At 33.1% G+C, this 27,032-nt stretch overlaps 1 protein-coding gene across 1 annotated transcript in view; it reads left to right on the forward strand.

Annotated features, from left to right (window-relative positions):
* Positions 1–27,032, forward strand: part of CDH9 (cadherin 9) — a 137,904-nt gene that overhangs the window by 107,391 nt on the left and 3,481 nt on the right. Inside the window, exons 4-11 of the mRNA XM_004017074.6 lie at positions 2,400–2,519; positions 3,140–3,307; positions 5,992–6,179; positions 8,134–8,387; positions 22,458–22,594; positions 23,059–23,180; positions 24,863–24,980; positions 25,069–25,320. Coding sequence (XP_004017123.2) covers positions 2,400–2,519; positions 3,140–3,307; positions 5,992–6,179; positions 8,134–8,387; positions 22,458–22,594; positions 23,059–23,180; positions 24,863–24,980; positions 25,069–25,320 — 1,359 coding nt within the window. The remainder of the gene's footprint in view (positions 1–2,399; positions 2,520–3,139; positions 3,308–5,991; positions 6,180–8,133; positions 8,388–22,457; positions 22,595–23,058; positions 23,181–24,862; positions 24,981–25,068; positions 25,321–27,032) is intronic.

Here is a 27,032-nt window from a genome sequence, read left to right on the forward strand (position 1 = left end):
TACAAATGAAGCACTGAGAACTCTGCCTAGTCTATGTTAAGCATTGTAAATGTTAGATCTTGTTATGACTTTGTACTAGGAACTCTGTTGGGCTTTAGAGATAAAATATTGAACAAAAGCCCTTGCCTTGGGATATTTTACATCACACAGGACAAAATCTACAAGTAACAAGTGACATGAATTTGTCATTCAGGTTTCATTACATTTGACTTAATATTTGTTTAATAAAAAAGTAAATATTTATTTTAAATCATTTGAGAATAAATGAAACATAAAGCTGAAAAAATCTAGAGGGCTATAAAAATCAATGTAGTCCCTTTTAGTCTTTTATAAACTAATATTTACAAAATAGGACAAAAGTACATAAACAATTAATTTTATTACTAAATGATATGAATTGTGAAATATTCTTACATTTGTGGAAATAGAAAACAAACCAAAAAAAAAAAAAACCAAAAAACAGCTGACCTTTCCCTGAAGTTCAGAACACTATATATTTCTCATTTGTTCATTTTTCTAGTATAAGTAATATATTAGTGATATGCTCTTAGTATTCATTAGTGTTTAACACATTCTAATTATTACTGTGATTCTGAGAAGGGGAACAATATTTTATATGGGTGTTTGTGGCATTTAACCACATTGATTTCCATTCCTTAATTTATTTAATACTTTTAGGTTAAATAGTTTGGGGTAGATTCAAAGATCACATACCCATGATAAAGAACAAATGATCAGAACCAAACTTAACAGCAAAAAATACAAAAAAGTATAGAGGTGTGTGTTTACTTATTATAAAATGTAAGCCACAGTCAAAATGAATCTACTAGCAAAAGAAATTTATGAAGTCAATGAATTAACAATTTGAATTTAGCATCTTGGTTATGTTTAATAATTCATATTTCAAATAATCCTTAAGTATGAAAACAATAACATATATGCACAAAATATTACATAAAAATAAACATAAATCAAAAACAGGTCTAATTGATTTTTGAATGTTATTGTGGGTGGAAATCACTTTAAAGATTTCTGCTTGTGTCTAACTCAGATATAGGTGGATGCTTTTTTAGTGATAAAAGAGTACATCTAGGACTGAATGAGTTACAATGTGTCCTCTCACAAGATTTGAAAATTCCATTGCAGCTAAGGAAAACAGAGGATTTAAGAGGAAGAGATCAAGTTCTCATGTTAATTAATTTTGAGAAAACATAAAAATATTTGCTAAATTCATGTATTCAGAAATATTGATGAAAAATAAAGTTGTTAGTACAATCTTAATGTGCAATATATTAGTTTCTATAATTTGCATATATACACAAATTTTGAGAAACATTCACTACAACTCATTACACCAGCTCTGCCTGTGTAATATATGCGGGATATTAAAGTGGGTGACAGAGCCAACACGCAACTCACTTTTTCTAAAGAATTTCAAAATCTATGTAAGAATCAGAGTCAACAGTTTGAAAAACTGCATGTAATATACTAGAAAATGCTCTACGAACTAATTTTAGTCAAGGAATACATGTAGGATTTATTTACTGGTAGTTTTAGAATCATGCCTTGAAACTTTATAGAGTTCTAGAATATATAGAAAAAATCCATCAATATATTACATTTAGCTCCTGAAGCTAGCTCCCTTAAAGTTCTTTTATCTTTTAAAAATAATGTGTGATGAAGTTAAGAGAAAATAATTGAAATTTTACAAAATAAAATTTAACCAAGAGTAATGGTAGATTATAGTATTGTATATGAGACAATTATACACTTTTTTAACTCTGGAAGGATATACCTACTGATTTACATACATGTAGAAAATAATACAAAGCATATCAATAGGTATGATTATATATGACAATGTTAACTACATTTAAAAAAAAACACAGACACAATACATATATAAATCTTACATACCAAAAATGTTGGCAATTTTATGTCTTTTGTTTCTTTCTTCGTGAAAACAGGGCCCCTTTATTTTCATTGAATTTACCATATATATTTCATTTATTAGAATAAAAGCAGCAAGAGTGCTTTCATTGTTGGATTTATCTTTGAGTCCACACTTCCAGTTAAGAATAAACATATGAATTGAGAATTCCATGAGCACTGTAGTGAAAAATTGTTTTTTGTCATAATATTTTCAATCAATCAGTGGATAGTCACTTTCATGATAAATTTGCTTTTGATTGCTTAGATAGCCCAATAACAATATTATTCATGAATATTAAAATTTAAAAAAAATGAAAGATGAGTGATTTTAGCAGCATAATTTAAACAAATTTCTTGAAAAATGTACCATGGTCTAACATACCATATTCCCAGTAATATGTTTTCATAAAGATAATTTCAAATTTCCAGGTATTTAAGTATCTGTGTTTGGGTGGGAATTCATGTAGGTACATCTGTTATACAAGTGACTGCGACAGATGCAGATGATGCCAACTATGGAAATAGTGCCAAAGTGGTCTATAGCATATTGCAAGGACAGCCATATTTTTCAGTGGACCCAGAATCAGGTAATAACATTTAATACTTGGCCTCTTTCTCATTATGTAATACATCTGGATACACAGTTAATTTTTAAATTTTTATATACTTAAAATCAATCTATTACATAATGTGTTTTTATTTATTCTTAATACTTACTCCATGAAAACAGAAGCAGATTTCTTATTATTTAAAAAGATTTGAATCCTTAGCCCTTGAAACTAATATTTATTTAGTTTAAATTTATGATGTAAAATATAGAATTTCATAGAGATTGAACACATTATGTATCTTAGAAATTACCAAAACCTAAAAATTGTGACAATCATCAATATTAAACAAGCTGACTCATCTAAAGTTTTTGGTTTAAGTTACTTTTTTAAAAATCAAAATGGTAATTAAATTGATTTATCAAAACAGTAATTAAATTGATTTAGCAAAACCTGTTTCCTAAACAATTGCCCATGGAAGAATTTTTGTCTGTTCTGTGACTAATGTTAAATTGGTTATGGATTGAAAGACTTATCTAGGTCCACTGACATGTTATCATCTGCACGTTCTGATTAATTTCTGTAAAATGGATCTTGCATGGCTTAATTTTAAAACTCGATGATTGAATTGCAAAATATGTGTCTACTTTTTCCAAAAGGTATAATAAAAACTGCATTACCAGACATGAGTAGAGAAAACAGAGAGCAGTATCAAGTGGTTATACAAGCCAAAGACATGGGAGGCCAGATGGGAGGACTTTCTGGGACCACCACAGTCAACATCACTCTGACAGATGTCAACAACAATCCTCCTCGATTTCCCCAGAGTAAGAGAGGTTTCAGTGATATCGTGTGGAAAGTTTATGAAACACGCTGTGAACAGTTAACTGCTTTTGCTCCTAGTTTATGCATACAGATGAATCCACAAACCCTCCTTCAACAGAATGTCACAGTTTCCCTCATATTAAACTGAAGAATCCACCTGCAGTGCAGGAGATGCAGGTTCGATCCTTGGTTGGGAGACCCCGTAGAGGAGGAAATGGTAACCCACTCCAATATTCTTGCCTGGGAAATCCCATAGACAGAGGAGCCTGGTGGTCTACTGTCCATAGTGTGCAAAGATTCGGACATGTCTGAGCTATTAATACTGCATCACTTCAAAGTGACTATGATCATTTTTATCATTGAGTAGTTAATGGAGACAAGGAAATGAGGTTCTTTTTGGCAACTTTAATTATCCTCTCCTACTTCTTGAAGAGGTATAAAATTTTCCAGCATAGCTTTCCCAACATTTCTATGATAATATAGTTCTTTTGCTTATCTTTTCCCAGGTTATGTGTATGGACTCTCAAGGCTGACCACTTGGTTTCAAATCCATGTCTGTCACTTGCCTCAGTTCTCTTGTTGTACATAAAAATTATAATTCCTTATTTAGCCAATTATAAAACAGGTTTGTTTATATTTTTATGTCTCTGAAATCAAATACTATATTAAAATCAATGCCAGTTAGTTTAATTGGCCATATATTTCTTTTTTATTCACCCATAGCCTTATGGAATACCTTGGTTGCGATGGCATCTGAGCTATGTTAAACATTTTCTGGTATCTGTTACCTACTTGTGAGTAATTACACCAGCCTATAGCCTTTCAGTTATAGCCATTTTTAGGTATGCATGTTAAACCATAGATTCTTTGCAAGCCATGAGGCCCTATAAATATAGACTTTGATTCTCTGCTGCAAGTATTTCCATTTGGCAGCAAATAAAACATAAGGGGCCCTTTCTTGAAATGCTCTACTAAGGACCCTGACCATTCAATTTCTGACATTGATTCCAATGCAATAAAGCATTTTTTCAAGCTAATCAAATTTGAATATTTGATGATACAGCTCTGGATGGTGGACACATACATATGATAAATGTTAAAAAATAAACTTCACTGAGGATATGAATAATAAGCTTAATTAACATAAATCTAAACTTTGAAGTCTGTTTCCTTAAATATAAACTGAAAGAGTATGATCTGATGAATTCTCAAATGACTTGCTGCTCTATAATTCTATGATATAATGTTAGCATAAGGTTTGAAACTGTAACAGTAATAGCAGAAATGATCTTGAACTAAGAAATGAACTAAGCATCATAACGACATAATTTCATGTAATCTACTTAACAAACATATGTGTTAATTGCTATCATCATCTCGATTTTATAGATGTGGAAATTAAGGGTTAAAGAATTTAACTAACTTGCCCAGTGATGAGAATTCAAATTCATGGTAGCTAGATTTAGAAGTCTCTCTTCTTAAGAACCAAGCAAATTGGAAAGAGAACAGACTTTGAAGTCAGAGAGACTTAGTTTTGCCTTCTGCATTTCCCAATTTTACAGGGTGATTTCTTTGAGCCTTATCTCTGAGGACAATATACCTGCCTTCATTCTATGAGGATGAATGTTAGAATTAAATGAATTAACATAGAGAGCTTTGGCCTTATATAGACATCAACACATTAAATGTTTAAAAATGTTTCTAACTTTCATTAACATTTGTTATGATATTTTCCAATTATCTCTTGAATAAACCCTCACAGACTTAAATGCTTTTGGTGACAGCACAATGTAAACATTTCAGGAGACAGAAACATTCATATCCCAATAAAATACATTAACAAGAAAAAAAGAAAAGAAGGAAATAAATAACGTCATGAAAGGATTTATTTTTTTCTATCCTTGAGTTAGAATACAAGAATAAATGTATTTTCTAAATAATTTCAGTTCAGTTCAGTTGCTCAGTTATGTCTGACTCTTTGCAACCCCATGAATTGCAGCACACCAGGCCTCCCTGTCTATCATCAACTCCCGGAGTTTACTCAAACTCATGCCCATCGAGTTGGTGATGGCATCCAGCCATCTCATCCTCTGTCATCCCCTTCTTCTCCTGCCCCCAATCCCTCCTAGCATCAGAGTCTTTTCCAGTGAGTCAACTCTTTGCATGAGGAGGCAAAAAGCTTTAGCATCAGTCCTTGCAGTGAACACCCAGGATTGATCTCCTTTAGAATGGACTAGTTGGATCTCCTTGTGAACTTGTCATGAAAGGATTTATTTTTTTTCTCTCCTTGAGTTAGAATATAAGAATAAATGTATGTTCTAAATAATTTAGCATATGAATAATGCGTAATGATAATACTGAACACTTCAAATAAGCAGTAAACAATTGCTTTCCTGCCCTCTTAAGTCAAACAGTTCTGGATTCTAATATCAGAACTACCATCTATTATCTAAATAACCTTGAGATATCCATTTAATCTTTCTGGAACATAGATTTCTCATTTACAAAATGAGAGAGTTCTGCCTTTATAAATTAGTTTCCCAACTTAATAAATCTGTAAATTTTGACAGCTTGCAATTCAATATGATGAAAAATTATCCTAACTTAAAATTAATTTAAGTAAAAAAAGCAGAGGAAATGAAAGTTTTGTTATCTAAAGATGAAACAGCTTTGATTTAATTTTCAGGTACGTACCAATTTCATTCTCCTGAGTCTGTACCTCTTGGAACTCCTCTTGGAAGGATAAAAGCCAATGACCCTGACGTGGGGGAAAATGCTGAGGTGGAATACAGCATTGCCGAAGGAGATGGAGCAGACATGTTCGATGTCATCACTGACAAGGATACACAGGAAGGGATTATAACTGTCAAACAGGTTTCTTCTTGCTGTCTTCATTTTTTCATTGAGCATTTTATGGTTAATTTTTGCTTTTTAGGTAAGAAAGCCTAGGATTTATTTCTTCCATCTTTTATATGCTACTGTCCTTCACATAAATGGGAATAGTTGTGACTTCTCATCAAGTGAGTTAAGCATGTTTATCACTGACACTTAAAATTGCTATAAAACTTCAACAGCTTGTGCTTAGAGTAAACAACAAGTAAAACTAGGATCAAGTAATCTCAAAGTCATTTTTATATTTCTCCGTGACATTATTTTGCCATGGCAATACTCTGGCCACCTGACGTGAAGAGCTGACTCATTGGAAAAGACCTTGATGCTGGAGAAACTTGAAGGGAAAAGGAGAAGGGGCAGCAGAGGATGAGATGGTTAGATAGTATCACTGACTCAATGGGCATGAATGTGAGTGAACTCGGGGAGATAGTGAAGGCCAGAGAAGCCTGGTGTGTTGCGTTCCATGGGGTCGCAAAAAGTCACACAGGACTTAGCAACTGAACAACAACAGCAACACTATTATTTCATGTACATTTCCAAATGTTTAAATTTTTATGTGTGATGTCTATTAAAATAGATAAGGGTGGAAGATACTTAAATTTTATTTTTTTATTTTATTATTTTTTTAATTTAAATTAATTTATTTTAATTGGAGGCTAATTACTTTACAATATTGTATTAGTTTTGCCATACATCAACATGAATCCACCATGGGTGTACATGTGTCCCCCATCCTGAACCCCTCTCCCACATCCCTCCCCATACCATCCCTCTGGGTCATCCCAGTACACCAGCCCCTAGCATCCTGTACCCTGCATCGAACCTGGACTGGCGATTAGTTTCTTCTATGATATTATACATGTTTCAATGCCATTCTCCCAAATCATCCCACCCTCACCCTCTCTCACAGTGTCCAAAAGACTGTTCTATACATCTGTGTCTCTTTTCTATCTCTCATACAGGGTTATCGTTACCATCTTTCTAAATTCCATATATATGCGTTAGTATACTGTATTGGTGTTTTTCTTTCTGGCTTACTTCACTCTGTATAATAGGCTCCAGTTTCATCCACCTCATTAGAACTGATTCAAATGTATTCTTTTTAATGGCTGAGTAATGCTCCATTTAGGCATATAATTGCTGATAGTAGTCTCTTATGATCCTTTGTATTTCTGTGTTGTCTGTTGTGATCTCTCCATTTTCATTTCTATTTTTATTTATTTGATTTTTCTCTCTTTGTTTCTTGATGAGTATGGCTAATGGTTTGTAAATTTTATTTATCCTTTCAAAGAACCAGCTTTTGGCTTGGTTGATTTTTGCTATGGTCTCTTTTGTTTCTTTTGCATTTATTTCTGCCCTCATTTTTAAGATTTCTTAAATTTTAAAGCAGTGAAGGAGAATATTATAAAATATTACATAGTATAATCCAGCTAAATATTGACTACATTACATCACACTAATTTTACTGGTTTGATTCAGTTCAATTCTTGCTTTCCACAACATTCAGATTATTATTATTTTTTTCTTTTTAAAACACAAATTTTAGAACTGTAGGACTTAAGGAAGCAACTTATATGAATAGCCTGCTAAATCTCAATTTTATATTTCTGCTGATTTCAAATTTTTATAACTTTAAAATAGCCTATTTATTTATTAAATATTTCATTTACCTGTGACCACCAAAATATAAAATGTATTAATAAGTGCAAATCAGTATTAATGTTATACTGTTACATTCAACTACTCTTTATAAACATGTAAGGCAAAAATAGAAAAAGTACTAACTTATTGGATATACTCATGAAGAAATAATTGGGAAACTTATTTAACCAAAATTACTGGAACTACTGGAGGGGTGTTTATTACATTTTTATATTTTCTCTGCTTGTTATGTCTGCTATGTTATACTAATTTTTCTTACTTCATTTCACTTTAGAATTTAGATTTTGAAAACAAGATGCTGTACACTTTAAAAGTGGATGCAAGTAACACACATCCTGATCCACGATTTTTACACCTGGGACCTTTCAAAGACACAGCTGTGGTTAAAATATCTGTGGAAGATATAGATGAGCCTCCTGTGTTCAGTAAAGTCTTTTATTTGATAGAAGTAGATGAAGATGTAAAGGAAGGCAGCATTATTGGACAGGTGACAGCGTATGACCCAGATGCCGTGAACAATTTAATAAAGTAAGTATTTTGAGAAAACTTAAGGTTGAAGATATATAACAATTACTCACAATTTACAAGTTGTGTGAAAAATATATACAATATGTGATCAAGTACAGTAATAAGACCAAATGCTTCCGTAACAAAGACTCAGCTGTGCTGCCTTTTAAGTGCTCTGGATATATTGATTCCTTTGACTCATCACACTTTGGGCTTCCCTGGTGGCTCAGATGGTAAAGAATCTGCCTGCAATGCAGGGTACCTAGGTTTGATCCCTGAGTTGAAAAGATCCCCTGGAGAAAGGCATGGCAACCCACTCCAGTATTCCTGCCCAGAGAATCTCCATGGAGAGAGAAGCCTGGCTGTCTACAGTCCATGGGGTCACAGAGAATCAGATACAACTGAGCAACTAAACACACACATCACACTTAACAAGGCAGCTCCTATTATTTTATCTTTCTGCAGATGATAAGACTATAGTACTGAGCATTTAAATAACATGCCAAAATAGTAGTCACTGGAAAAGCTGGTTTGAGGTTCAAGCTATCTGTCTCCTTTGTCCATGTTGTAATCCATTCGTTATTGAAGTAATCCTTATCTCACTGTCCTTCTTAGATAAATCATAGTTCAAATAATAAGAGATCTAAATAAAATTTTCTAGAAAAATGTTCTTCTAGAAAAGTTATTAAGAGATACCTGGAAAATTGATGAAATAACTTTGAAATTAGTCCCTAGGCATATTTTACATAAAAATTTTTGGGAAACAAAGCATCAACTATATTCTATTAATAACACACAAGATTGGTAAAGACAGTAGTGATATTTGAGAACAGTGAAACTATTAAAAATTAATATATTTGTGCAGAATAGTGTAATAATTTCTCAAAGTTTGAAGATTGTATTAACCATGTCAAAGCTTTCAAATGTGCCATAAATTATGCTTAAGTGAAGTGTAGCGAAAATCCCTCAGTCATATCTGACTCTTTTTAATCCTGTGGAGTGTATAGCCTGCCAAGCTCCTCTATCCATGGAATTCTCTAGGCCAGTATACTGGAGTGGGTAGCTGTTCCCTTCTCCAGAGGATCTTCCCAACTCAGGAATCGAACCCACATTGCAGGTGGATACTTTACCATCTGAGCCACCAGGGAAGCTCAAGTTATGCTTAAAGAGAATATAAATGTAATTGTGATATAAATTGATAAATAGGATGGGTGGATGAAGATGGGTAGTTATGCTGATGAAGACAAAGAAGACTAAACGAACAAATACTATATTGTTTGTTAATGTGTGACTAGGATAATAAAATACCTAAAATTATACTTCACTTAAAATTTAATTTTATTATACAACAAGTACTTACCATGTAGCAAAGGGAACTATACTCAATATCTTGTAATAATCTATAATGGATGGGAATGTATAAGAAGAATATATATATTGACATGTAGTATAAACTGAACTATTTTGTTGCTTACCAGAAACTAATACCACATTGCAAAATGAACTATATTTATACAATTTTTAAGTTTTAATATTAACTAAATATGTATTGGGAGTGCCCAAATTTCCTACAACTCATGTCATATATCATACATAGAAAATCAGTGAGAGCAACACTAAATATATACGCATTACATTTAGATGTAATAACTATTCATGTTAATTTACAAAGCAACATTTTTTGCACTAAATATACACTGAGTTTAATTTGTTTTTTAATTAATATATTTTTAAAATAAAGAAACAATTCATGAAATTTTAATTGTACTTAATACTTAGAGTTTAACTTGAACCATTTGGCTAGTTTTAGGTTAATTACAAAAGAATTTATGTAACTTTCTCTTTTAAGTAAATGTTCAGGTTCAAATCATATATTTGTATATTGTTCAACATTAATTTAAAAACACAATATCAATGGATGAAAGATTATTTGATACTTTTATATCATCATGCATAAAGAGTATTAATTTTACATTATCATGCTGTATAAAACAAAACTCTTAAAATAAAATAAGTAATCTAGTTTTCCAGCGGTCTACACATATGTTCCAGCAGGTCTACATCCAAAATTATGTTTATTTATTTTTATTGAGATTGAGTGTGGCTGATTGGCTTTGGCATCTCTTATATGTGAATTTATCTTTTTAAGTAACAAAAGGAAGTTCAGAGTGTTTTTGTGTTCTTTGTAATATTGAAATAGAAATAATTTACCATGTATATAAAAATGCATAAGAGGAAAAATTGCATAAGGGACTGTAGATACCAATAGCTATAAATGCTCAATAAATATCTATTCTTGATAGACTTTGCAGTTTCCGAAAACATAGTAGTCAGTGTTAGATGTCCCTTCATTTAGACCTAGTATTTGTGATACCAAATATTTTTGATTAAAATTCCACATTTATGTTTTTAAAAGTCATTGATTTTACCTTTTGTCAGTTAACAACACCCACTGTTAGAAAGTTTTAGACAAGTGACAGGATATTGACTGTTTTAGATTAAGAACAATTTATTGCCCTACTTGGAAAAGACTCTGATGCTGGGAGGCACTAGGGGCAGGAGAAGAAGGGGACCACAGAGGAGGAGATGGCTGGATGGCATCACTGACTCAATGCACCTGAGTTTGAGTGAACTCCAGGAGTTGGTGATGGACAGGAAGGCCTGGCATGCTGCGATTCATGGGGTCGCAAAGAGTCGGACATGATTGAGCGACTGAACTGAACTGCCCTACTACTGAGCATTCTGCAGTATAAAGCAGACAGCCTCTTAATAATCTTTTCTGATTCATTTGGTATATCTTGCATATAGGAATTCAGTGAATGTTGATTAACTTGAGAAAGGCAAGTTGATTTTCCATGTTGCCAAGGATATTTATTTATTCAGATAACATCAAGGATTTTATTAAGTTTAATCATTTTAACACCCCTTTCTACACAAAGGTTTTAATCTTTTCATTGAATCAGTGATAAGCAACAAAATGCTTTTCTACTCAGATGATGGCATCCAATTCATGATATGAGACTCAAATATTTTGTCTATCTTTTCCTCTATAAAGTAACTATTATTTATTGTGCCTTTGCTATGAACTGGGAACTATCCAAAGTATCAGATCATTTAAATCTCATCACAATAGTATAAGGCAAGTACATCATTATCACCTATACTTTTTAGATAAACTATGTTATATTAGAGCATAGTTGATTAACAATAGTGTATTAATTCCAAGTGTATAACAAAGTGATTCAGTTATGCATATGTGTGTGTGTGTGTTAGTCGCTCAGTCACGTCTGACTTTCTGTGACCCCATGGACTATATCCCACCAGGTTCCTCCTTTCATGGAATTCTCCAAGAATTCTGGAGTGGGTTGGCATTTCCTTCTCCAGGGGATCATCCCAACCTGGGGACCGAACTCGCCTCTCCAGTGTCTCATGCACTGCAAGTGATTCTTTCCTTCCTGAGCCATCAGAGAAGCTCACAGACCTAGAGAATAAATTTGTGGTTACTCTAGGGGAAGCACAGGGGAAGAGAGAGATCGGGAGTTCAGGATTGACATGTATATCTATATTATTAAAAATAAATAGAGATAGAGATGCAAAGAGTTTAAGGAGCTTTACCAAGGACCCTATACAATTAACTAGCAGGCTGAGGATTCAAACTATTGTTGATCTGAATGCACAGCCAATTCTTTAACTTATATATTCTGCTTTCTAGGCCTGATTTTTAGAGATAATTAACAAGGTTTCACATTCAGTAAACTAATGTTACTAAATTCAGTAGTAATTAGCAGAACCTCAATGGCGAACTTTTACAAAAAGCAACACAGGGCTTTTTGTCCCTCAGAATTTGGTTTAGTTTTTCCTTTTCTTTTCCATTGTCCATAATAAGGAATTTTTTTTTTTCTTCTAGTTTTATTGAGGACTGTGTTGTGGGTTGTAACTTTTCTTTTTTCAGTTCTAATTTTATTAATTTGGACCCACTCTGTTTTTTCTCAATGACTCTGGCTAAAAGTATACCAGTTTTGTTTATTTTCACAAAGACTTAATTCCTAGTTTTGTTGATCTTTCCTATTGTTTCCTTGTTTGCTTGTTTTTTAGTGTCTTTTTCATGTATTTCTGCTCCTTATAACTGCTTTTCTTCTACTAACTTTGGATTTTATTTTTTCTTAGTTCCTTTAGGTGTAAAATTAGGTTGTCTCTGAGATTCTTGTTGTTTACTGAGATAAGATTGCATTGCTATAAACTACCCTCTGGATCTGCTTTTACTGTGTCCCAAAGGTTTTGTATTGTTGTTTTTGTTTTAATTTGGTCCATTTGCATTTAAGGTAATTGTTGATAGCTATGTACCTACAGTCACTTTATTAATGGTTTTGGGGCTGTTTTGTAGGGCTGTTCCTTTCTTCTTCCTTTTCTCTTCTGCCTTCTGAATTTACGGTTGCCTTCAGTCTTTGTTTGGATTCCTTTCTCTTTTGCATGAATGTATCTGTTATAGATATTTGAGTGGTTCAAGATGGTGCTGTCCTCTTAGTATGCATTCAGAGTTATCCATTCCTTTAAAATTTTATGTAATAGTTTAAAAAGGATAGGTTTTAATTCCTACAATGTTTGGTAGAATTCAGCTATGAAGACATCTGGTCCTGAATTTTTGTTTGTTGGGAGTTATCATGAGGTTTTGGTTACCATGAGGTTTATATATATATATCAGTTCATACATATATATATATATATATATGAATTTAAAGCTGCATTTGTCTTAAGTTCAAACAGATTTTAACAGCCAACACTGCATTTTTACTCCACAAATCTCCTCTACATTTAATGCTTTTAACATCATATTTTACATTACTTTGTTTCATGTATCCCTTAACTACTTGTATATATGCATTATTTTACTACTTTGGTCTTTTCAACCTTTCTACTAGTGTCATACATCATTGATTCACCACCTCTACTGTATAGTTGCCTTTATAAATGAGATTTTTTTTTATACATTTCTAGCTCTGCTGTTCATTTTTACTCAGAAAAATCCCTTTAATTTTTTTTTAAAGTTGGTTTTATGATTCTGAACTCTAGTTTTTGCTTGCCTATAAAAACCTTTGATGTCTCCATCAAATCTCAGTGAAATCTTGCCAGGGAGCAAATTGTCGCTTTTAGGTTTTTCCTCTCATTACTTTAAATATACTGTGTAGTATATTTAAAATATATAAATCTTCTGTCCTGTGTAGTAACTGTTGAAAGGTTGACTGATAGCTTATGGGCATTCCCTTATATTTATCTGTTGCTTTTCCCTTCCAGCTTTTATTATCTTCTCTTTAGTTTTCTCATTTCATTACAATATTGTGTGGTCCTCTTTGGGTTGGTCCTGTTTTGGACTCTGTGCTTCCTGGCCTAGAAGCGCAGGTTAGGAAATTTTTCTGCTACCATCTCTTCAAATATGCTTTCTTTCTGTTTCTCTGTTTCTCTTCTTCTGCACCACAAAATATGAATCTTAATGTGCTTGATGTTGTACTAGGAGTCTTGCAAGTTTTCCTCCTTTATTTTCATCTTTTTTTCCCCTTTTTCCTATTTGTCTTCAATGATTTCCACTACTCTGTCTTCCAGATTGCTGGTCCACTCCTCTGTATCACATAATCTGTTGATTCCTTCTGGTGTATTTTTTATCTCAGTTATTATATACCTCATGCTTGTTTGCTGTTTGTTTTCTAATTGTTCTCTTTTCTTTGTTTCATCATTCCTATTTTCTGCCTTGTTTGGATTAACACTGTGCTTTATTTTGAATTATTCAATATTTCCTTTTTTAATGGTATCATTCTTTTCTTGCTGGGTACAGAATTTTAGATTGAGAGTAGTTATTGCTTTCTTTCTAAATCCTAAAGTAAATATTTTGAAATGTCTTTATGTTTATTTTTGTCTTAACAACTTAGTTGTTTCTTAGGATGCATTTAAATTTTGTCAAAAGCTTTAAGCGATTTGATTATGATGTGAATTTCTATAATGTGCTTCATATATTTTGTACTTGAAGTTTATTAAGCTTCTTGGATCTGTGAGTTTATGGCTTTTGTCAGACTTGGAAAACTTTTCAATCACTGTTTCTTCAATAATTTTGCCCTACCTTCCTCTCTTTCAGATCATTTAATTTTAATTATGTTAGGTCTCTTGAAAGTGCAACACAGCTCACTGGTGCTCTAATTTTTTAATCTCCCTCACCTTAGTCATTTTAAATAGTTCCTATTCATTTTTCTTTTAAAGTTTACTAATTCTTTTTTTTTTTGCAATACCTAACCTGATTTAATCCCATTATAGGATGAGTTTCAACTCACAGACCGTAGTTTCTTTTCTAGAAGCTTTATGAAGGAGATGTGTGTGTGTGTGTGTGTGTGTGTGTGTGTGTGTGTGTGTGTGTGTGTGTGTATCCTTATTCTTTCATCTCTTTGTGACTGTACAGACTATTATCTACCAGACTCTTCTGTCATAGTATTCTCTGGACAAGAATATTGAGATGAGTTGCAATTTCCTTCTCCAAGTTAAATATTCAGAATACATTTAAAATAACTGTTAAAATATCATTGTCAGCTAATTCTGTCAACTGTGTAATATCCAGGTTAGTTTTAGTTGACAGATTTTTGTTTGCAGTCACATTTCCCATTCCATACTTATCTGTGATTTCTGATTGTACAAAAATATTGTGTTTATACTGTGTTTAGTGCCTGTCAGCTTTACATTTTTATAAATACTCTTGAACTGTATTCAGATGTGTGGCTAAGTTACTTGAAATAGCTTAAACCTTTTGGCTTTTTCTTCAGCAGCCCTTTGTCTGTAACTGGTTTGCCCCATAAATCAGGTAAGAGGTTTCTGAGTAGTCCAGCAAAACCCCATGAGTGATGAATTTTCCCCTTTGGCTGGTGGGAACTAGAATTATTTCCAGACACATGCCAGTTCAACTTTGCTCCTGCCAGACTCTATAATTGCTTACATCTATGGAAGCCATAGATTTTACTTGTCCTCATATGTATTCTGACCAGTACTCAGCTGAAGAGTTGAGTGGGATTCTTTTCATATTTCTGTGGTTCTCTGTGAAGTTCTATCCCTTGAAGTCCTCTACCCAGAAAATTGTAGCCCACGTTAGTCTCCTTGGACCCTCAGAATCATCTCTTGAACTCAAGGGATTGACAGGCTCCACCTGGGCTCCCACTTCCTGCATTATTACCTAGAAACCCTCCCAGGCCAAAGCCACTTTTGAAGATTGCATCATTTCTTCCTCTTTGCCTCTGTCTCCTGATATCTAATACTTCAAAAATAATTGTTTCGTATATTTCATCTGGCTTTTAGTGTGGAAACAGGTGGTAAATATAGTCCCTGTTATTTTATATGTGAGAACATTCAAATCTTTTCAAGCTTTCAAGTTTTCAAGATTATATAATTATAGCCATTCATTTTAGAAAAATGTATTGCACAGATTATTTTACAGCAAATAAGATGTCTATAATTATCCCCTTAGTAGGTACACCAGTGCTATTTATCCTACTTCCATCAAGTATTTCATCTTTCAAACAACATATCAATCTCCTAATTATTTATTATTAAGTAGAAATCTTGTAATATTTATGGGTTTATATATTTTGCTAATTGTAAATATTTGCTAATGTCATTACCTTTCTTAATAAACTTCTATTATCTATATATAGTATATATATATATATACATATATACATATATATGCAGTGAAGTGAGAGTCACTCAGTCATGTCTGACTCATAGAGTGTGAGTCTATATCTCACACATTATATCTGATAATTTCCACATGATACAATTTCAGGAGAAAAAATGATTGGTCAAAGACTGCTAGTAAAACTTGCAACTTTTTTATGATATATAAAAGTGGCTGATACATTTTTAAATTCTTAGCTCTACCAGAAATATTTACTTTTATAGGGTACTTATATCTTAAGTAAACAATGAGCACTAGTTTTACCTGTAAAGTCAAGAATTGTGACAAAGGGAAGAAAAATATTTGGGAAACAAATGAACTTGAAATTATGCTTCTAAAATTATGCTGCCAAATCTGATAAAATATAGGGCCATGCCTGAAAATATAATATTAAACTCATCTTGTTAGCATAAACATGTACATTAAAAAAGCTTTAGATATTCAATTACAGTGTGAAAAGCGATCAGTAATTCAACCAGAAGACAACATTGTAATATTTGACTCTTTTGTTTGTCTGAATCCTTTAGAAGGATGACAGATCCCCAGAGCCTGAATAGGCTATGATAAACATCATGGAAAAACATTTACTAGGGAAGTTTGGGAAGTAATTCTCACCCACCAGTAAATCTGTCCATGAAACATATTTTCTGAAATACAGCTGCCACTTGCAAAATAAGATTCTGGTTACAATTAGCAGCTGTTGTCAACTCTGTGTCACTTCATTAGTTATTCTGGATTTACTAGTTTTAAGGTTGATTATAGCTTTACAGTTTCTGAAAGAGTATATTGTCTCATTTCACACTTATTTTATGCTCAACATATTTAAAATTCAACAAATTTTAGAAGAAATCAGTTCTACAGCAGTCATGCAGAGAAGTACAAAACAAACTTGCTGGTGAGAAATTTAGTTATATCACAGTAAAGTACATGATTCCACAATAAACTGGAATAAGTGCCTTCATATATATTAGTATTTTCATAATATTTTATTTCATTACAGAAAGTAAAATACTGATAATTTCAAAATTATGTCACTGATATTTCCAAAAAATGTTATGAATTATTTGTTCAAGCAGTATAGTCACATTCTCAAGGAAGGTTTCAATTTGTAGCTGGAAGACACATTTCTAGAAAGCAGTAGCTGAAAAAAATGATTAACAAACTCACAGCCTAAGTATATTGAATTAATGGAAGATATACCTGGGATACAGAAAAGGGAAAGGAATGCTATCCCTGACATATTTCTGCATATTACTGATTTGTTGATTTGTTCTGGTATCTGTAATTTAACTAACATTTTTGTAGTAGGTGAAAATACAGGGATCTTCTATGTGTTTGCTTCTTTTTCTTTTTAAGAATCTTTTTTTTTTTTTTTTATGTTGGAGTATATTACTCAATTCTGTCTGACTCTTTGTAACCCCATGGGCTGTCACCTGCCAGACTCTTCTGTCCATGGGGATTCTTCATGCAAGAATACTGGAGTGGGTTGCTATACCCTCTTCTAGGAGATCCTCCCAACCCAGGGGGTGAACCCAGGTCTCCAGCATTGCAAGAGGATTCTTTATAGTCTGAGCCACCAGGGAAGTGCATTTTCTTCTACCTGTAAATATATCGAATCTTTTTCAAAGTTTCCCATTTAGGTCATTACAGAATATAAACAGAATTCCCTGTGACAACAGTAGGTCCTTATTGGTTATCTATTTATTTATTTTTAAACTTTTTATTTTATGTTGGGATATAGCTGATTAATAATGTGGTAGGTTCAGGTGAATAGCAAAGGGACTCAGCCATGCATATACATGTATGTGTTTGATCCTTAATTGTAGAACTTGAAAAACAAACAACAACAACAACAACAAAGAAAACAAGCTAGAACCAGGTTTTAGGTTCCACAGGCTCAGCTTTCTTGTGACCTTTTGACCTTGATTTTTTTGCTGCTTATATGATTGGCTCCTGTTTCTGCATAAGATATTCATTCAAAAAATCATGCCAATGATTTTTTAAACTTACTATTAAAAATTCAATATAAGGAGATCAATAAAAAAATTGTTTTATTAAATCATCTGCTGAGGCATAGAGATAGTTTTGTCTCACATTAAATGTTTTTCAGCCTCCTTTTGATCATTTGTTGTACTCTGGTGTATTTATTATTAATAGGTAAACCAGAACATCCTATTCTGTGTTCAAAATAGAACATTGATTGCTAAATAAATGAAAATTATCTCTGGGCTTGGAAAAATGGCAAGATATAATTTGCAATGGGCAAACTTATAAATACACACCCAGAAGTTTACAGTGTTAATATTGAAGTGAACTATTTATAAATAATCAAAGTGATTCTTCTTCATGAATTCTTAACTTGAAGACAGTACCTTTCAAGGTTGAACCTAAGAGTGGGGCAGCAAGAAACATGGACTTATTTTGATGCCACACAAGTGCCAAGTCAAAGCTAGATTTATATAATGTAAGAATTATTCATTATTGCACAATCACAGAAACTCTCATACAAATCTCTAGAGCAAGTAACAATGGGAACAAAGAGATTTTTATTTCTTCTTGATCTCTGATGCAAATGATAGGAGGAAATCAGAGATCTATTCAGCAATAAGCAGATTATGGTTAGCTACTGAACTTTCCAATGATAGAGATAAAAATATAAAGGTGAATATTATGAACTGAGTTTCATTCAACACATACATGTGATTGGGTTATGCTCTTTTATTTACTTTCTTTGTGTTTCTTTTAGGATTGTTTGTATTGATAAGTAAAATTTGGTCCAAGTATTTTAGGAATAACATTTTTTTTAATATTCCAGTAACTCTCAGGCTACATTAAGGGCTAAATTTTAGGAAAATTGAAACCTAGAGATAGAAAACACTCTATCTTGCTTCATTTAAACACTGCTTAAGCAATAAAAGACCTTCCCTGATGGCTCAACAGTAAAGAATCTGCTTGCAAAGCAGGAGACTCCAGTTGGATCCCTGGCTCTGGAAGATCCCATAGAGGAGAAATGGCAACTCACTCCAGTATTTTTCCCTGGGAAATCCCATGGATGGAAAATCTTGGTGGGCTACATGGAGTCACAAGAGTTGAACCTGACTTAGCAACTAAACCACAACCACCACCAAGGAATAAAAATTAAAAATAAAAAATTTCATATGACTTTTAGTCTTGATTTGAATACGTGACGTTTATTTAAAAAAATAAACTATCTCAGATCCTTTGCTGACAATGAATTGTTAGTTATAACCCAACGTAACTTTTGTCTCTAAGAAATATAAGTATAATATGTATATATACATACATGTATACATACACAGCTATGCAGAAAAATTACAATCATGATTATTGCAAAAATGTCCTCAGTCACTTCAGTCATGTTCAACTCTGTGATCCACAAACAGACTGCAGCCCACCAGGCTCCTCTGTCCATGGAATTTTCAAGCAATAATATTTGCATAGGTTGCCATTTCCTACTCCATTTGCAAAAATAATGGGACACTACCATTTCCATATAGCTCTATTGTCCATTGCACAACATGTCCAAAGGATAACAAGGAGGTAACTGACCTGGTTTCATATCTGTGAAGTGAAGTACAGAAAGAAATCTGAGAACAAGTATACAAAGCTTTTAGTTATTCTAAGATGAAATCCAATATATATACATTAATATGTATATGTCCACATGCCCAAATACTCACTTTGAACTGTGTTTGTGGATTTGAAATAATAAATTTACAAAATTTAGCAGAGAATAAATTACATAAGTACCATCACATACTACATAGTTAAAATTATTTTTGAAATCTGAATTTATTAATGGATCCCTTAAGTTAAGCATATTTCTTATAAAAGTATACTGTTATGTGTATTTTATTATAATAATCCTAATATAAAAACATAGCCTTTACATAAATCCATTTTCATTCAATATGTCAAAAATTACCAATGTTTCACAATGTTAGAAACCTAAATATCTATTACTAATTTTTGTCAAAGCCAGTGCGCAATAATGGATATATTACAGAATCATAATGGGAGTTGTTGTTAATTCCCAGATTCACCAGATTAAAAGGGAGTTCATTTTGCTAAGTGTCTTTAATAGAAACCTGGAAAAATCAAGGTGCCACTTGATGCTGATTAGTCTGTTAGTTCTCTGCCATTGTTCTTCTCTTAGCTGTCCTTATTCTAACCAGTTTATCCCATGGTCTATAACCTTGTTATACAAAACCTTGTCAGTGGGCTTACAACCTGGATTCACCTAAGCTTGTTAGAATTACCGAATAACTGTTCACACACTAGATCTAGTGAATCAGAATCTGTTCTACCAGGATTTCCATAAACATGTGAGATGCACTTAGGCTCTTACATTGCTCAATTAAACATTCAACAGCAGAAATTTAAAATATGCAAAAATGGTAGCTAGTACAGTTTAACATGGCCTGATGTAACTAAAGGATTTTCATGTAAGCTAGAATTTTACCTTTCTGCCTTCTTCAACTTTTAAGGGTTCATAGGATTAATTTGTAGCTCAGACAGCAAAGAATCTGCCTGCAATGTGGGAGACCAGGGTTCAGTCCCTGGGTCAGGAAGATCCCCTGGAGAAGGGAATGACAATACACTTCAGTATACTTGCCTGAATAATTCCATGGACATAGAAGCCTGGCAGGCTACAATCCATGGGGTCACAAAGAGTCAGACTGAGTGACTAACACACACAAATAATCAAGTTTAGTTGCCCATCTCAATGTCTTTAACCTTAATCACACCTGAAAAGTTACTTTTACCGTGTAAAGTAAACCATGTACAGCTTCCAGGAATTAGAAGATAGACATTCATTGGAGGAAGGTGGGCATTATTTTGCCGGTCACTGAATAGTATAAAGTTTAGATTGACATCTTACATACATACCTGATGAGAGAGTCATGTATTCTGTGGCCCTTTGCATTTCAGTTTTTATTTGAAGTAAGTCACCCTGCTTATTTAACTTATATGCAGAGTACATCATGAGAAACGCTGGGCTGGAAGAAACACAAGCTGGAATTCAGATTGCCGGGAGAAATATCAATAACCTCAGATATGCAGATAACACCACCCTTATGGCAGAAAGTGAAGAGGAACTAAAAAGCCTCTTGATGAAAGTGAAAGAGGAGAGTGAAAAAATTGGCTTAAATCTCAACATTCAGAAAATGAAGATCATGGCATCTGGTCCCATCACTTCATGGGAAATAGATGGGGAAACAGTAGAAACAGTGTCAAACTTTATTTTGGTGGGCTCCAAAACCACTGCAGATAGATGGTGACTGCAGCCATGAAATTAAAGGACACTTATTCCTTGGAAGAAAAGTTATGACCAACCTAGATAGCATATTGAAAAGCAGAGACATTACTTTGCCAACAAAGGCTAGTAAGGCTAGTCAAGGCTATGGTTTTTCCAGTGGTCATGTATGGATGTGAGAGTTGGACTGTGAAGAAGGCTGAGCGCTGAAGAATTGATGCTTTTGAACTGTGCTGTTGGAGAAGACTCTTGAGAGTCCCTTGGACTGCAAGGAGATACAACCAGTCCATTCTAAAGGAGATCAGCCCTGGGATTTCTTTGGAGGGAATGATGCTGAAGCTGAAACTCCAGTACTTTGGCCACCTCATGCAAAGAGTTGACTCATTGGAAAAGACTTTGATGCTGGGAGGGATTGGGTCAGGAGGAGAAGGGGACGATGGAGGATGAGATGGCTGGATGGCATCACGATGGATGTGAGTCTGAGTGACCTCTGGGAGTTGGTGATGGACAGGGAGGCCTGGCACGCTGCAATTCATGGAGTCGGAAAGAGTCGGACATGACTGAACGACTGAACTGAACTGAAAGGGAGAGAGTGGAGGAGGACATTTGATTTAGCTGAAATAATCCTTGAAGAGAAGCATTCAAGATCCATGTATTTTACAACAGCCTCTGCATATCCACTTATAAGGACTCTGTGGACACACATTTTCATGTGTTATTTGCAACTTAATTTCAATTTATCCAATGGAATTGATTTTATCAAATTTAATATGGCTGTTTAATATGTCTCAAGTACTGCGATAGGTCTATGATAGCATAAATAAATCAAGTGGCTATTAAAAACTCACTTAAAAACTGCCACAAGGACTCACAAATGTCAATAATGACTCTGAAGTACACATAATCATAGAATAGTAATAATGAAATCAGTCAAATGTACCAAATTGTCTAAATGAAAATTACACAAAATAAAAATTCAAGAAAATCATCTGTATTTCACTTGTCTCCTTTATCAGACCATTGTGTGAATTGCCTCTAACTTTATGAAATGGTAGATAAGCTGTAATCTTAAAACAGTGCCTGGAATGATGGGTCTCTTTCCTGCTAGGTACTCTGTTGATCGGCATACTGACATGGACCGGATTTTCAGTATTCACTCAGAAAATGGCTCTATTTTCACTTTGAAGCCTCTAGACAGGGAATCAACTCCTTGGCACAATATAACCGTCATAGCTACAGAAATAAGTAAGTTGGAAATACATCCATCTGAGCACATTATTTTTCACCAAAGTCTTAAAATAATAGCATTAAATAAACTTTTTCCTGAGTGGGATGATTTTATTATTAGAACTGAGAGAGATTACTTAGAGTGTGTTGGATTTTTAACTCATTTTAAGGATTACCAGATATTCATTCATTTTAAACTTGGCTTTCTTTTACATCTTACTGTAGAACAAAACACGATCTAATCATAAAATAATCAGTCTAAGAAAAGAATATCTTACAAATAATATTCACTCTCAATTATATTCTCCTCATTCTATCATGCTTTCCACCTGAACCATGTAGGAAAGCTGAGATATACATCAGCAATCCAATCTAAAAGTGAATACCGTAGAAATGATGTGTTGCTAAGTTACAAATGGGGCAAACAATACCACTGCTACTCTGTAAATGAGACTAAAATCTTACACATGTTCTCACTGCAGATAACTCAAAACAAAGTAGCCACATTCCTGTCTTCATCAGAATTCTAGATATAAATGACCACGCTCCAGAATTGGCCATGTACTATGAAACATTTGTTTGTGAAAATGCAAAACCTGGGCAGGTAAGTTATTATAAACTAAAAAAAAAATTTTTCCTCTTCACCAAGGCAAATGACATTGCATTAATTTACCTTGTTTTTTTCATGAAAACTATTGTCAATTCAGCTTGTCAGTTCTTTATCTCCCATACCAAACAACTCACAATAATCTTAAAAATATTAATTTTAAAATATTTTATATAATCTATGATATAATATGAAAATTATAATATATGCTTTAATTTATATACCAGGTATATAATAGATATCACATATATAAAAAGTTCCTAGCTGGATTCATAATTATATTGGTAGTGATATATAATCATAAATGGGATGAAAATATATTATTAAAACATGAAGTAAGAAAATAAATATATTTTAAATAAATAAATAAAATATATTATTAAAACATGAAGTAAGAAAATAAAATTGACCTGTGTTAATATAAAGGAAATCATAATAATTTCTTGCTGATTACATTTGCCACTTTCAGTTGCTCAGTCAGGTCATTTTGGTTTGAGATTAGTTATATTTTGTCTGTTTTAAGCTTTAATATTAGATAAAAAAAAGATTGTAGAAGAGTTACAAGGTCATCTTATAAAGCAATATTTGAGACATCACTAAAGTAATTTTAGGAAAAAGCTGAATATGTTCACTTTTTACACGTATATAGTATTTTATCACTGAGCCCCCTGGTATGGACTTAGAGAATACACAATAACCACAATGAAGAATACATTAAACTACTACAAAACTACTAATTCTTCATCACAGAATGTTGAACTGTGATAGCTGGAAGTGGTGAAACTATTTGTTTTTGTAGAAGAGGATTTGAAAGTAATGGTAATTAAATGACTGTGATTACAAATCACACAGATGGCAGACCCAGGACTGGAAAACAGGCACCCCGATGTGTGGCTTTGTACTTTATCCATGATAAAATGGTCACTTAGCATTTCACTGCCCAACCTGTCATTTGCTGTTCCATCTTCCCACTGTGGCACACCTCTGACCTACAGGGAGCACAGCTGAGAGGTGCTATAATTTCTCAAATTCAACAGTGTATTATAAAACTTTAGAAGGCTTTATTCATATATTCTTCTAATTTTTGCAGTTACCATTAAAGGGAAGAGCAAACATTTTGAATAAAATATGCAATCTCATTGTAATTATGGCACCCCAAAGCTTAAAAATCTTCTGCTTTCTGGTATTATATGGCATATTGCTCATTTTTCCAAAACTATATTTATAGTTTCCTTAATGTCTAGGTGTGGTTGTGATAACCACTTTAAAAAAATCCATCTGTTATGTTCTTTGCTTTTGAAACAATCATTGTCTAGTGGAGGCAAGATGTTGGTAATCAGTTCATAATGAAATGGACTGGAAGTATATATTAAAAGTCAAAAGGCAAAAGATATTGACCTAATTTTGGATTTCTTTTCTTGGATACAATAGTGGCCTGGAAGCAGACAATGATTCATAGAGGTGCTCTGCAAACTGAGACTTGATTGACAGTTTTTACTCCTCATTAAATAAGTTACATTAGACAGAGCTATAAAAAATGGTGGAAATTTTTCTCAAAATGGAATTTTTTTTGTTTAGTTTTAGTGATATATTTAAAGCCCAAATGCTGATTTTAAATGTCTTCTAATAACAAGAGTTGCTTTTTGTGCTATATTTAATTGATTTTTCTTCGGTTTTAGTTGATTCAGACTGTCAGTGTCATGGACAAAGATGATCCTCCCCGAGGCCACAAATTCTTTTTTGAACCAGTTCCAGAATTCCCCCTCAATCCAAACTTCACCATTGTAGACAATAAAGGTACAGAGCATTTTTAAAGACAAATATTATGAAACATTGAGTCAAAATTTAAAAGACTGATCTGACTTTTCTTTTTTTTTTTTAACAGATAATACAGCAGGAATCATGACTCGAAAAGATGGGTACAGCCGCAACAAAATGAGCACGTATTTGCTGCCAATCTTAATTTTTGACAATGATTATCCGATTCAAAGCAGCACTGGCACACTCACCATTCGTGTGTGTGCTTGTGATAATCAAGGAAACATGCAGTCCTGCAATGCCGAAGCCTTGGTCCTCTCTGCTGGCCTGAGCACTGGAGCTCTCATTGCTATCCTTCTCTGTGTCATCATACTGCTTGGTAAGTATGCCCCAGAGTGATATGCCCCTGAGATATACTCATTCAATTCAAGGAATTCTCTTCATTCTCCAGTGATTGTGGACTGAAAAGCACTCTTTTCTTATAGCTAAAGAGGGAGAATTTGAACTTGTTATTAAAATAGTTCTTCCAATTAAAAAAAATGAATTTTTGATGAAGGATAGTTCTAGCCTACAAGAGACCAAAAAAACAAGGATATAATAATGTGATATATATAAATACCTTAAAGTACATTTTATATATGTATAGAGTTTAGTGTGAACTAATATGATCATATTTCAAAGGGTATTTCATTTAATAATTGATTAAATTTTTATGTCAACTGTATAAGATAAATACTTTCATTTTTGTACAGAAAGTTAGATAACTTACACAGTCACTCATTCAGAAAGTGTTCTATCAGTCAAACCCAGGTTATTCTTTGTTAGAATTCACCTTTCTAACCATTGTCCTCAAAACAAAAGATTATTTTACAAATACTATTTCTAATGTTACCATGTATTTCACATATGGAATTAACCAGAGCATTTAAGTTGTCACAATACTATAGACATTTTTTCATAAAATTTTTATATGTAGTTTCAATCCACCAAAGAAAATGTTTAAGTTCATTTCTTGAAATATCATTATGACATTGTGGCCATACCTAGTTCAGCAATATTTTCTAAATCAAGTCATGCTTCCAATTGCAAATGCTTTATTTGAGTATGCCCTAACAGGACAACAATTTAATTCAATTAAATGGTTGTTCCACTGTAAAACATTCCCCCCTAAACTTGTCTCCATCAAATACTCATCCAAAATGAATCCTTAGGGCAGGAGAGCTAGCCAAATTTATGTTCCAGTGCTCATATGTGTTGGCTCCTTTTCACTGCAAATCCCTTCAACCTATCTGGATGAAATCCCTTTGGCCAGATATTCTTGTAGGACTTCAGTGGGGAACTGATTCAAGTGAGGGGAAAACATTTGTCCCAGTCATGATGGTCCAACTATTTAGAAAAACAATTTATCAGAGTGATTTTGGACATACGCACTACTACCATCAGCAGCAGCAGTCTGCGCGTCCATGTGCTGTTAGAAATTTGAACTCCTCTGTAAAATATTTTTGTATCCCTACGGAGATTAAATTTTGGCTTACCCTTTCAGCTAAGTGCTACTGATATCATGCTGTTTTATTTGCTAAAATAGTTCTACTTCTCTAATTTAGTACAAGATGGAAATATGTATATTTTGAGTTTTTTTTAAATTTCAATATTAATATAATACATATACACAAAAAGACATGTATATGAGAGAATAATATTCATCTGCCAACATAAGTTTAGATATCATAACACTATTCAACTAAATCTCTATGCAGAAATTCTAGAAGGCTCTTTTATTCAGAAAAGTTTGTCATCTTTCTGACCTGGGCAATATGGAGGGCATACATTTCTTATATTTTACCTTTCAATTATTATCTAACATGGAATTACTTTCTGTTATTTTAGTCAGAATGTGTTCTAATTCATAAGGTTTTATTATAAAGTTTCTTAAGCACTCATGCCATTATTTCAAGCCTTTATACTAATGGCTGCACATAGTTGCTATATTTCTGTAGTTAGGAGAGTCGGCTTTGCAAGGTGGTGATATAACAAGGGCCATGGTATTTTAGGCCTATCCTTTTACACTTTGAAGAAATGTAGTTTTTCGTT

Source organism: Ovis aries, chromosome 16 (assembly GCF_016772045.2).
Source record: "Ovis aries strain OAR_USU_Benz2616 breed Rambouillet chromosome 16, ARS-UI_Ramb_v3.0, whole genome shotgun sequence".
Taxonomy (NCBI): domain Eukaryota; kingdom Metazoa; phylum Chordata; class Mammalia; order Artiodactyla; family Bovidae; genus Ovis; species Ovis aries.